At 39.0% G+C, this 13,354-nt stretch overlaps 1 protein-coding gene across 2 annotated transcripts in view; it reads left to right on the forward strand.

The window, feature by feature from the left end:
* Window positions 1–13,354, forward strand: part of LOC136034754 (uncharacterized) — a 109,566-nt gene that overhangs the window by 54,802 nt on the left and 41,410 nt on the right. For both annotated transcript variants that reach the window (XM_065716134.1, XM_065716135.1), the window contains exon 11: window positions 9,126–9,251. In XM_065716134.1, the coding sequence (XP_065572206.1) occupies window positions 9,126–9,251 (126 nt within the window). The remainder of the gene's footprint in view (window positions 1–9,125; window positions 9,252–13,354) is intronic.

Consider the following 13,354-nt stretch of genomic DNA (forward strand, 5'->3'; position numbering starts at 1 on the left):
AATTACTATTAAAGAATAAATGAAACCCAAAACGAACAGAAATGAAATAAACAATCGGAAGCAAAAAACATACAACAAACGAACGAAAAAAATAAGAAAAAAATTCACTATGAAAGTATAAATGAAACCCTTAACGAACAGAATTTAAATGAACAATCAATGTAAACAAACATGCAATAGATAATAATGTAAATGGATAAATAAATCTTGAAACGAGTGAAACTTAAATTGAATATGCAAATCAAGCTTAAAACGAACAAAAATCACTGCAAACAAAAGTTTGGGTATCGCCTCCTTCTCTCACTGTAAAAGTCTAAAACCAGCTCCGTCATTCCCGACCGGATTCAATGCCATTTGGGGGAGTTGGAGTGGGAAACCGGAAATCTTGGGAAACGCTTAGAGTGGTGAGATCGGGATGAAACTTTGTGGGAAGAATAAGCACAAGTCCTAGATACGTGATTGACATAACCGGACCGTATCTGCTCTCTTTGGGGGAGTTTGCGGGGGGATTTCCAATGCTTTGGCGAGTTCGGTGTTTCTGGACTTGCTAGGACGATGAAAATTGGTATGCGTGTCAGGAATATGCAGGAATTGATTTGATAACATTCGTTTCCTCGATTAGACAATCTGGGGGGGGGGGCTGGATTGAGGGGAAATCGTGAAAATTGAGGTATGTTTATCTCACGAATGGGTGATCGGATCTTAATGAAACTTGATATATAGAAAGATATCATGTCTCGTATGTTCCATTTTTCAATTTGGATCGGATCCGGGGACCTTGGGGGTGGAGGGGGAAAAGGAAATCTTGGACACTGGAAATCTTGGAAAATGCTTAGAGTGGAGAGATCGGGATGAAACTTGATGGGAAGAATAAATACAAATTCTAGATACGTGATTGACATAACCGGACCAGATCCGATCTCTTTGGGGTTTTGGGGTGATTTCTAGCGCTTTGGCGAGTTCGAGAATACGCACCAGTTCTAGATGCGTGATTGACATAACCGGACCGGATCCGATCTCTCATCACAAGTGCCAAATGAGCTCTTAGCTCGTGTTATGGGATGGGTTTGGGGAGAGAATAGTTACTCTCCGATCTATTTTGACTCTTAAAAAGTGAACAAGAACTTTCACTTTCAAGGTAACAAAAACTGAACTATAACTTTTGATTCCAATCAAATGAGCCGTATCTAAAGTTTATACGCGCAACTTTTCCATAAGAATCTTTTCCATAAGGGCCCTGAAGGATTGTGTCGGCATCTGATTTTTTGTTATCTGACCTGTGAACTATTTTTGACAAAATGGCTGTCTCAAAATTTTATTTGATGTATTTTGGGAAAAAAGGCGTGGGGGAGGAGGCTAAGTGCCCACCGATCACTTGGCTCTTAAAAAGTGAATTAGAACTTTCAATTCGTAATGTAATGGGCTCTTTCTGAAGTTTATACGAACATCCCTTCCACAAGAACCATATATGCCCCCAGGGCGTAACTTACAACGCCTGCCCCTGGGCCCTGAGGGGGTGTCAACACCGGAGTTTTTGTTGTCTGATGTTTCAACACTTTTCTAATAAGTGACTATCTCAAATTCTTTATCGGATGAGTCTGGGGGAAAAATGGCATGGGGAGGATAGTTGCCCTTAGATCTCTTTTGACTCTTAAAAAGTGTACTATAAATTTCAGTCTCCTATCAAATAAGCCCTATGAAGTTTATACGAGCTTCACTTCCATTGGAACCATATATGCCCCCAGGGCGTAACTTACAAACGACTGACCATGGGCCCTTAAGGGTCGTGTTGACACCAGAGCTATTTTTATCTGATCTTCTAAATATTTTTAACAAAATAGCTATCTCAAAATTATTATCTAATGCATTTGGGGGCAAAAGGGCTTGGCGTTGGGGTGCCGTCTACCCTCCGATTACTTTTGACTCTTAAAAAGTGAACTAGAACTTTCAATTTCCAATCAAATTAGCACTCTCTGAAGTATTTACGAGCATCCCATCCATATGAACTATATATGCCCCAGGGCATAACCTAAAACGCCTACCCCAGGCCCTGGGGGGTTTTGTCGACACCAGGGTTTTTGTTATCTAACCTTCTGACTATTTTTAACAAAATTACCATCTCAAAATTCTTATCTTATGCCTTAGGGCAGAAAAGGGCGTAGGAGGGGGGAGTGGTTAGTTGCCTTCCGATCTCTTTTGACTCTTAAAAAGTGAACAAGAACTTTCAAGTTCTAAACAAATGAGCCCTCTTTGAATTTTATGCGAGCATCCTTTAAAGAACAACTATATATACCCCCAGGGTATAACTTACAACTCTTACCCCCGGGCCCTGGGGGATTTTGTCGAAACATGAAGCTTTGTCATCTGACCCTTAAACTCTTTTTAACCAAATAGCTATTTCAATATTTTTGTCTGATGTAGTTAAGGGAAAAGAGCGTGGAGGGGGAAAGGCTAGCTGCCCTTTGACCCCTTTTGAGTCTTAAAAAGTTAACTACTACTTTCAATTTTCAATCAAATAGGCCTTTTCTCAAGTTTATAAAAGCATCCCTTCCATAAGAACCATATATGACCCCAGGGCATAACTTACAACGCCTGTCCCTGGGCTCTGGGGGCTGTCTCGACACCGGGTTTTCTGTAATCGGACTTTAATTATTTTCAAACGAAATACTTATCTCAAAATTTTATCTGATAAATTTTGGGAAAAAGGGCAGTGCCATACTAGCTCTTAGCTCTTGTTATGGGATGGACTTGGGGAGAGAATAGTTACTCTCCGATCTATTTTGACTCTTTAAAAGTGAACCAGAGCTTTCACTTTCAAGATAACAAAAATTGAACTAGGACTTTTGATTTCCAATCAAATGAGCCCTATCTAAAGTTTATGCACGCATCTTTTCCACAAAAACAATATCTGCCCCCAGGGTATAAAATACAAAGCCAGCCAAGTGGCCCTGGAGGGTTGTATCTACACCTGATTTTTTGTTATCTGATCTATGAACTATTTTTGACAAAATAGCTATCTCAAAATTTTATTTGATGCATTTTGGGAAAAAAGGCGTGGGGGAGGAGGCTAAGTGCCCACCGATCACTTGGCTCTTAAAAAGTGAATTAGAACTTTCAATTAACAATCTAATGGGCCCTTTCTGAACTTTATACGAACATCCCTTCCATAGAACCATATATGTCCCGATGGCGTAACTTACAACGCCTGCCCCTGGGCCCTAAGGGGGGTGTCGACACCGGAGTTTTTGTTATCTGATGTTTCAACACTTTTCTAATAAATGGCTATCTCAAATCTTTTATCGGATAGGTTTGGGGGGAAAAGGGCATGGGGAGGATAGTTGCCCTTAGATCTCTTTTGACTCTAAAAAAGCGAACTATAAGTTTCAGTTTCCTATCAAATAAGCCCTCTGAAGTTTATACGAGCTTCACTTCCATTGGAACCATATATGCCCCCAGGACGTAATTTACAACGACTGACCACGGGCCCTGAAGGGTCGTGTTGACACTAGAGCTATTTTTATCTGATCTTTTAAATATTTTTAACAAAAGAGCTATCTCAAAATTATTATCTAATACATTTGGGGACAAAAGGGCGTAGCGCTGGGGTGCCGTCTACCCTCCGATTACTTTTGACTCTTAAAAAGTGAACTAGAACTTTCAATTTCCAATCAAATGAGCACTCTCTGAAGTATTTACGAGCATCCCATCCCTATGAACTATATATGCCCCAGGGCATAACCTAAAACGCCTACCCCAGGCCCTGGGGGGTTTTGTCGACTCCAGGGTTTTTGTTATCTAACCTTCTGACTATTTTTAACAAAATTACCATCTCAAAATTCTTATCTTATGCCTTAGGGCAGAAAAGGGCGTAGGAGGGGGGAGTGGTTAGTTGCCTTCCGATCTCTTTTGTCTCTTAAAAAGTGAACAAGAACTTTCAAGTTCTAAACAAATGAGCCCTCTTTGAATTTTATGCGAGCATCCTTTAAAGAACAACTATATATACCCCCAGGGTATAACTTACAACTCTTACCCCCGGGCCCCGGGGGATTTTGTCGAAACATGAAGCTTTGTCATCTGACCCTTAAACTCTTTTTAACCAAATAGCTATCTCAATATTTTTGTCTGATGTAGTTAAGGGAAAAGAGCGTGGAGGGGGAAAGGCTAGCTGCCCTTTGACCCCTTTTGAGTCTTAAAAAGTTAACTACTACTTTCAGTTTTTAATCAAATAGGCCTTTTCTCAAGTTTATAAAAGCATCCCTTTCATAAGAACCATATATGACCCCAGGGCATAACTTACAACGCCTGTCCCTGGGCTCTGGGGGCTGTCTCGACACCGGGTTTTCTGTAATCGGACTTGAATTATTTTCAAACGAAATACCTATCTCAAAATTTTATCTGATAAATTTTGGGAAAAAGGGCAGTGCCATACTAGCTCTTAGCTCTTGTTGTGGGATGGATTTTGGGAGAGAATAGTTACTCTCCGATCTATTTTGACTCTTTAAAAGTGAACCAGAGCTTTCACTTTCAAGATAACAAAAATTGAACTAGGACTTTTGATTTCCAATCAAATGAGCCCTATCTAAAGTTTATGCACGCATCTTTTCCACAAAAACAATATCTGCCCCCAGGGTATAAAATACAAAGCCAGCCAAGTGGCCCTGGAGGGTTGTGTCTACACCTGATTTTTTGTTATCTGATCTATGAACTATTTTTGACAAAATAGCTATCTCAAAATTTTATTTGATTCATTTTGGGAAAAAAGGCGTGGGGGAGGAGGCTAAGTGCCCACCGATCACTTGGCTCTTAAAAAGTGAATTAGAACTTTCAATTAACAATCTAATGGGCCCTTTCTGAACTTTATACGAACATCCCTTCCATAAGAACCATATATGTCCCGATGGCGTAACTTACAACGCCTGCCCCTGGGCCCTAAGGGGGGTGTCGACACCGGAGTTTTTGTTATCTGATGTTTCAACACTTTTCTAATAAATGGCTATCTCAAATCTTTTATCGGATAGGTTTGGGGGGAAAAGGGCGTGGGGAGGATAGTTGCCCTTAGATCTCTTTTGACTCTAAAAAAGCGAACTATAAGTTTCAGTTTCCTATCAAATAAGCCCTCTGAAGTTTATACGAGCTTCACTTCCATTGGAACCATATATGCCCCCAGGGCGTAATTTACAACGACTGACCACGGGCCCTGAAGGGTCGTGTTGACACTAGAGCTATTTTTATCTGATCTTTTAAATATTTTTAACAAAAGAGCTATCTCAAAATTATTATCTAATACATTTGGGGACGAAAGGGCGTAGCGCTGGGGTGCCGTTTACCCTCCGATTACTTTTGACTCTTAAAAAGTAAACTAGAACTTTCAATTTCCAATCAAATGAGCACTCTCTGAAGTATATACGAGCATCCTTTCCATATGAACTATATATGCCCCAGGGCATAACCCAAAACACCTACCCCAGGCCCTGGGGGGTTTGGTCGACACCAAGGTTTTTGTTATCTAACCTTCTAACTATTTTTAACAAAATTACCATCTCAAAATTATTATCTTATTCCTTAGAGCAGAAAGGGCGTAGGGGGGGGGCAGTGGTTAGTTGCCTTTCGATCTCTTTTGACTCTTAAAAAGTGAACAAGAACTTTCAATTTCTAAACAAATGAGCCCTCTCTGAATTTTATGCGAGCATCCCTTAAAGAAGAACCATATATACCCCCAGGGTATAACTTACAACTCCTACCCCCGGGCCCTGAGGGATTTTGTCGAAACATGAAGTTTTGTCATCTGACCCTTAAACTCTTTTTAACCAAATGGCTATCTTAATATTTATGTCTGATGTAGTTAAGGGAAAAGAGCGTGGAGGGGGAAAGGCTAGCTGCCCTTTGACCCCTTTTGAGTCTTAAAAGGTAACTACTACTTTCAATTTTCAATCAAATGGGTCTTTTCTCAAGTTTATAGAAGCATCCCTTCCATAAGAACCATATATGCGCATAACTTACAACGCCTGTCCCTGGGCTCTGGGGGCTGTCTCGACACCGGATTTTCTTTAATCGGACTTGAATTATTTTTAAACGAAATGTCTATCTCAAAATTTTTATTTGATAAATTTTGGGAAAAAGGGCGGGGGGACCATCTGCCCTCCGATTACTTTTGACTCTAAAAAGTGAGCTAGAACTTTCAATTTTCAATCAAATGAATCTCCTTGAAGTTTATATCCCTTCATAATAGCAGCATCCCTTTCATAAAAACCTTATCTCTATCCTTATCATTTGAGATAGAGAATTCTGAGATAGCCATTTCGTTAAATATAGTGCAAAGGTCAGATAACAAAATTTCCTGTTGGCAAACCTCCCAGTGCCTGGAGGCAGGCGTTTTAAGTTATGCCCTGGGGGCATATAAGGTTCATATTTCCAATCAAATGAGCCCTCTCTGAAGTTTATACGAGCATCCCTTCCATAAGAACCATATATACCCCCAGGACTCCTTACAACTCCTATCCCGGGCCCCGGGGGCTGTGTCAACAATGGAGTTTTTTTTTAAATCTGAGTTGAACTATTTTTGAACAACATTTCTGTCTCAAAATTTTTATCTGATGCTCTTGGGGAGAAAGGGCGGGGGAGATTAGCTGACCTCCGATCATTTTTGACTTTTAAAAAGTGAACTCGAAGTTTAAATTTCCAATCAAATGAGCCCTCTCTGAAGTTTATGCGAGCGTCCCTTCCATAAAAACTTTACATGCCCCCAGTTTGTCAAACACATGCCCATGTTTTGTCAAAACATGAAATATTGTTATCTGACCTTTGTGCTATTTTTAACTAAATGGCTATCTCAAAATTTTTGCCTGGTACATTTGGGGAAAAGGGTGTGGGGGTGGGCTAGTTCCCTTTCGATCTCTTTTGACTATGAAAAAGTAAACTAGAACGTTTAATTTCCAATCAAATGAGCCCTCTCTGAAGTTTTTACGAGCATCCGTTCTATAAGAACCATATTTGCCCCCAGGGCTTAACTTAACCCCAGGGGGGTTGCGTTGACCCGAAGTTATTCTTATGTAATCTTTGAACTATTTTCAACAAAATGGCTACCACAAAATTTTTATCGGATGTATTTAGGGAAAAAAGGGCTTGGGGGGCTTGCTGCCCTTCGATCACTTTTTACTCTTAAAAAGTGAACTAGAACTTTTAATTTCGAATTAGATGAGGCCTCTCTGAAATTTATTCGAGTATACCTTCCATGAAAACCATATATGCCCCAGGGACATAGCTTACAACGCCTGCCCCCAGGCCCTGGGGGGCTTTGTCGACGCTGGAGTTTTTTATCAGACCTTTGAACTATTTTAACTAAACGTCTATCTCAAAATCTTTATATGGTAAATTTGAGGAAAAAAGAGTAGTGGGGGTGCTAGTTGCCCTCTAATCACTTTTGACTCTGAAAATGTGAAATAGAACTTTCAATTTCCATTCAAAAGAGCTCTGAAGCTTATACGAGTATACCTTCCATATGAACCATATAATTATGCCCCCAGGGCGTAGCTTAGAACGATTACCCCCAGGCCCTGGGGGGCTTTGTCGACACCGGAGTTTTTTTTTTATCTGACCCTTGAACTATTTTCAAAAAATGTGTATCTCAAAATTTTTATCTGATGCATTTTAGGAAAAAAGGAGTAGTGGGGGGCTGTTGCCCTCCAATCACTTTTGACTCGGAAAAAGTGAACTAGAACTTTCACTTTCCAATCAAATGAGCCCTTTTGTTAAGTTTATACGAATATCCCTTCAATAAGAACCTTATATGTCCCTAGGTTATAACTCACAACGCTACCCCCGCGCTCTGGGACTTTTTTTACCCTGGAGTTTTTGTTATGTGACCTTTAAACCATTTTAACAAAATGGCTACCTTAAAATTTTTGTCTAATGCATTTAGGGAATAAAGGGCGTGGGAGAGAGGGTTAGCTAACCTCCGATCTCCTTTGACTCCGAACAAAAAATGAATTAGAACTTTAAGTTTCCAACCAAATGAGCCCTCTCTGAAGTCTATATGAGCATCGTTTTCATAAGAACCACATTTGCCCCCAGGGCATAACTTACAATGCCTGCCCCTGGGTCCTGGGGGGTTGTGTCGACCCCTGAGTTTTTTATATGATCTTATGATCTTTTATATGATATGATCTTATGAGTTTTTTATATGAACTATTTTTAACAAAATGGCTACCTCAAAATTTTTATCGGACGTAGTTGGGGAAAAAAGGGTGAGGGGGAGGCTACTTGCCCTCCGGTAATTTTTGACTCTTAAAAAGTTAACTACAACTTTTAGTTTTCAATAAAATGAACCCTCTCTCAGGTTTATACGAGCATCCCTTCCATGAGAACCATGTATTACCCCAGGACATAACTTACAACACCTGATCTCGGGCTCTGGGAGCTGTGCCGACACCGAAATTTCTGTTATTGGACCTGAATAATTTTCAAACAAAATATATATCTCAACATTTTTATCTGATAAATTTGGGGGAAAAGGCCGAGGGACTGTCTACCCTCCAATCACTTTTGACCCACTTTAAAAAAAAGTAAACTAGAACTTTCAATTTCCAATCAAATGAGATATATTCAGGTTAATATGTAAATGAGGCAAGTACTCTGTTGGCTTCCGTAAGACATGGCCCAACAATTTCAGTCATCGCTCCTTGATCGTGATGGCAACGCATCTCTGGATTCCACAGTTTTTTTTATAACTTTTGTAAATAGTCGGTATTCTAGGAGAGGTTTATGAAGCTTTCAAGGTTTTTCTCTCCTGTGATTACCTTCTTATACCTAAACTTGCATTGGAACACAGGCTCTTCAGCTCTCCCAGGCTCTGTGATTTGACAGACGGTTGAGGGCCAAGCCGCTCGATCAAATTGTAAGAGGAGTAGATGCCAGTGCTTGTACCATCTGCAACCAGGCCAATCGGCTCTAGATGTATAAATAAAAACATCAAATATATAAATAAAAGGATTCTGTTCATTCTTATATCATCGACTATGAGACTAAAACTAGTTCAAACATTGTACTTACTCATTTTAAGAATGTCATATTAAACGTTGTTTATATGTGTTTCTTTCTGATTTTAAAGCACTTTCCTTTATTTTCAGGTAGATAGTTCTATTAATGTCAGGACAAAGGCCGTAATTTCACTTCACAAGCTTGTACAGAATGAAAACCAGAGGGCCAGTCAGATTCTTCTATCTGTGTATCAAAACCCCTCAGAACATTACCAGGTTTGTAAAATTCCCACTTGCATTTTGTCCTATCTTTCTTTATTTTTACAACCTACATGAAAGTAATGCAGTGCTTACTCCCGCAGTTTACTTACTCCCGAATAGTAATTAAAAGCAAATAGTTGTGGGCATCAAGCCATGGCTAATTGTAGAAAAAGCCAAGACAAATAGTCCGATTGTGTGAGAGGCAAATCTGGCATTAATCCCTTTATTAGGATTGTATAAAAATTACTACCCTTGAAGTTTCTCTTTGCTTGCAAAGTTATCATCTCAACGTATGTTCAGAAAATGTCGAAGATGTGGGTGGTTTATTGTTACTTCAATTTTGCCGTGTTTAATAAGTTTGTGTTGACTCGCATTTTCCGCACTGTTTACTCCTCTAGCATGTTTTCTACATGTTATACGTTATTTCACACTTTTATTTATGGGCCAATATAGGTAGACTATTATTACGTGTAGGATATTATTGCCCTTTACCAGTGGCGTATTTAGAAGAGGGGCCCAGGGCACCTCCCCTCCCCCCTGAAGTTCTCAAAGAACCTTTTTTAAGAGTTTGATATATTGATCTCAGCAGTCCCCTTGTTTTTGTTACATACTTTAATAACATATTGGAAGTGCTGAACAGCAATAAATTTGCTCCCCTTTACAGATCTTTTATATATCTGCCTAGGCCTAGATCCTACACTTTTAAGATCTCCCTCACATCTTTAGCCGTGGATGGTCATTCCTTTGGTCGTCTCATCCCTTTGCTCGAGTCTCTGGAAACTCTTATTTCATACCTATTGTGATTACGTTTGATCAGGTTGAAAGTTGCGAAGGCTTTGTTGCTAGTATTTGAATCGACGTGACTCAGTGGCATTTAAAAGAAAGAGGAATATATACTGACAGGTATCTTAATGGTGAAATGAAATTGTCTCCCATCTCTTTTTTTTTCTTCCAAAAACATTGCATTTCGCTGATAAAAACTGTGCTTTGACTCCTACTGTTCCAGTTGTTGAGGCAAGGGTAGAAGGTAATCGGCTAATCTCATTCCTGGCAAAACCACTACAGTCCGTGGGATTATTAATGAATAGCCTTTTCTATTGTAGCTTTATGCACTTTTTCCCTTTTTTCACGTTTTGAAATGCCCGAAAAACATTGACCGTTGAGAATGAAACACATTAGCCCCTTAATAGCATTGCATTTACACTAATTGTCCCGGTCAATTTTTCTATAGGGTATAGATCTACAATTATTGTCAACTGGGTTGACCAGCATAAAAACTTACGCAACAGTTTAAATACCTTATTTGACTTCGATTCTAATAGAATTGTTTACTTGTAAATCCTAACCGTAGCATACATTCGAGAAGTTGAAATTCTTAAAACTTTTTTTTAGTTATAAAGTGGCGTTAGACAACTATAGTTCTCTTTTCTGTCCCCTATCTTCTGAGACCGTGGTTCGTTTTCCCATTTTTTGAATCAAGTCCTTTCTCCTAAATAGGAATTAGCGTAAGAACTAAATAAAATATGAAACATGGCTAACAATTACGCAGCCGTGAAAGTTCCAAGAATTAAAAACCTATTATGGAAAACAAGGTTATGAAATACATCTAAATTTCAATAAAATGTAAGAATATGAATTAAGATGTTTTTTTCATGGTATGAAGAAAAAGGCGTCAGAGCTCTTGTGTTAAGAAACTGTCAAATTAGTAGAAAGGGTATAGGTCTTAGCAGGAAGGCCTGTGGTCGTTCTGAACAAAAACACGACTATTGTTGACTGACGTTGAACAGAGCCACACAAAAAACCCATTGGTCATTGGATTGAAAAATCTTATATTTTATGTTTCAATCTTTGTTAAAATCCTTTGTTCAATCCTGTGTTAAGAAACTGTCAAATTAGCAGAAAGGGTATAGATCTTAGCAGGAAGGCCTGTGGTCGTTCTGAAAAAAAAACACGACTAATGTTGACTAATGTTGATAATGTTGAACAGAGCCACACAAAACACCCATTGGTCATTGGATTGAAAGATCTTAAATTTTATGTTTCAATCTTTGAAAAATATTTAAAGACCTTAGTTCAAAAATATGTGAACCTTGTTTGACATTAGTGTAGATTCCCTTTGTAACCATGACCAGATTACTGATGCTTAAAATTTGAACTTAATGTGAAGGAACTGGAAACCAGAAAATGACTTAGAATTCTCAAAAATAGTTCACCAGAATGTTGAGGGCATAGTGTCAAAAAATCGTAGTTTTTGAAGTATATGGCTCCAAAGGTAATCATGGCTAGTTCAGCCCTTCAAAAAAGATTCATTTTACAAACACTGCTTCTTTTTTGCCGAATATGCAACTAGTAAAGGCTCCCATCAGACGCTTGGATGGTTAGTTTCGTAGCAATTTACTAACCTTAAATATCCTCTCGCTGACTTCAAGTATCTAGATGAAAGAAATTATCTCGTGACTGTAGTACAAAAGTCTATGGTGTTTATCAAGGCACAAGAAGGACGAAGCATTCCAATTGACCAGCAATTGAATTTGAAATGTCACGAGGAAAAGATTAAAAATCGTAAAATGTTAAGAAAGATCTTCCTTACTATTCTATTTTGTGTTTTTCATGAACTAGCCCTGCCAGGTCTTCGCGAAAAAAAAGGATTTCCTCCCAAAAAGTGTTCAAAATGAAGGGGTATTCAGCTGCTTGTTGCAATTGATGACGGATTGCAGAAATAAAAATTGTGGTAGCATTTTGAATCATTCGCTAAGAGTGTGAAATATGCATCTCCTCTAGTGCAATTTGATATTGTCAGTAGTATAGGCAATGTCATTTGGGACCCAATTCTGAATAGAGTAAAAATTGGGACGTGTTTTGATACTGGCTAATGAGATGAGTGATGTAACTTCAAAAGAACAGCAAACTCTTGTCTTCCGTTTTTATGGCGATAATCAAATAGAGGAAAGGTTTTTTGCGTTTCAATACTGCAAATGGCTTTAATGGCGTAGATCTTGCAAAGTAGACTATTCGACACTGCTTAGAGATTTGAAAAGACATTACTTTTCAAATCTACGCCATTATAGAAGAAGTTACTTGGAATTGGCTTTGATGGAGATATTAGCATGTCCGGTCTACCAAAAAGCATCCAAGCGGAGATATGAACGCAGTATTCTGCTATTTACATGCATTGTGCTTTGCATTGCTTAAACCTTGTCCTGGTGAAGGCCTACAAGCTGAAAAGAGCAAAAGATCCTTCGATTTTTGAGACATGATGGGTTGGAAGGCAAGATAGCATTGTCACTTTTCTGGAACTTTTCCCTACTGTTGCTGGACTTCTGGAGAGCTTTGTTGACAACCAGTCTGATTTAAGTCAAACGGCGAAATCTAACTCCATAATAGCAGCCATTACCGAGTTCAGCTTCATTTTCCCTCTTATTCTTGCTGAAAAAGTGAATTTCATTCGGCTTTCAACTTCCGCTTCTACGCACAAGGGAAATTTAGATCTACATACCTATTGTGAACATATCGATGTATATAAGTCCGTATTAAAAGAGTTAATGGAAGCTGATTTTCTTTATTTCTATGGAAAAGCAGTCCAGACAGTTAAAAGTGTTGAGACACTAAGAGGCAAAGTCGAAGATTCTCCTCTTCAGCCACTTCGCTTTTTTACAAAAACTATGTCTTTTCCTCGTACCTTGAGCAGCTGTGTGAAGAACTCAATACGAGATTTCTTGGACACCAAGCTACAGTATTGTAAATCCAACTTCTGCTCCCTTGTTGTATTCTTGATGCTGTATTAGCCAAGGTTGTGAAGAAACTGTAAAAATAAAAGCAGTTTGTCTTCTCTGAGACTAGCCTCCTTGCTGAGATAACTGTCTGGAAAGTCAGATGGAGGCTTATAGGTGAGTCTCGTCATCCCAAAAAAGTTACTGAAACTCTTGGTCCGTGTGAGAACCGTTTTTTTCCATACACTCTTAACTGTATTCTCGCTGTTACCTCGACATCTGCAGAGGTTCATTTAGCACGCCAAAGCAGCTTAAAACATACATCCAAAATCAGACAGGAGAGGGCAGGCTGAATGTTACACATGCCTCACAATTGCAATCTCAAGGTGAATATTGATGATATTTTAA

The sequence above is a fragment of the Artemia franciscana genome, chromosome 13, assembly GCF_032884065.1.
Source record: "Artemia franciscana chromosome 13, ASM3288406v1, whole genome shotgun sequence".
Classification (NCBI taxonomy): Eukaryota; Metazoa; Arthropoda; class Branchiopoda; order Anostraca; family Artemiidae; genus Artemia; species Artemia franciscana.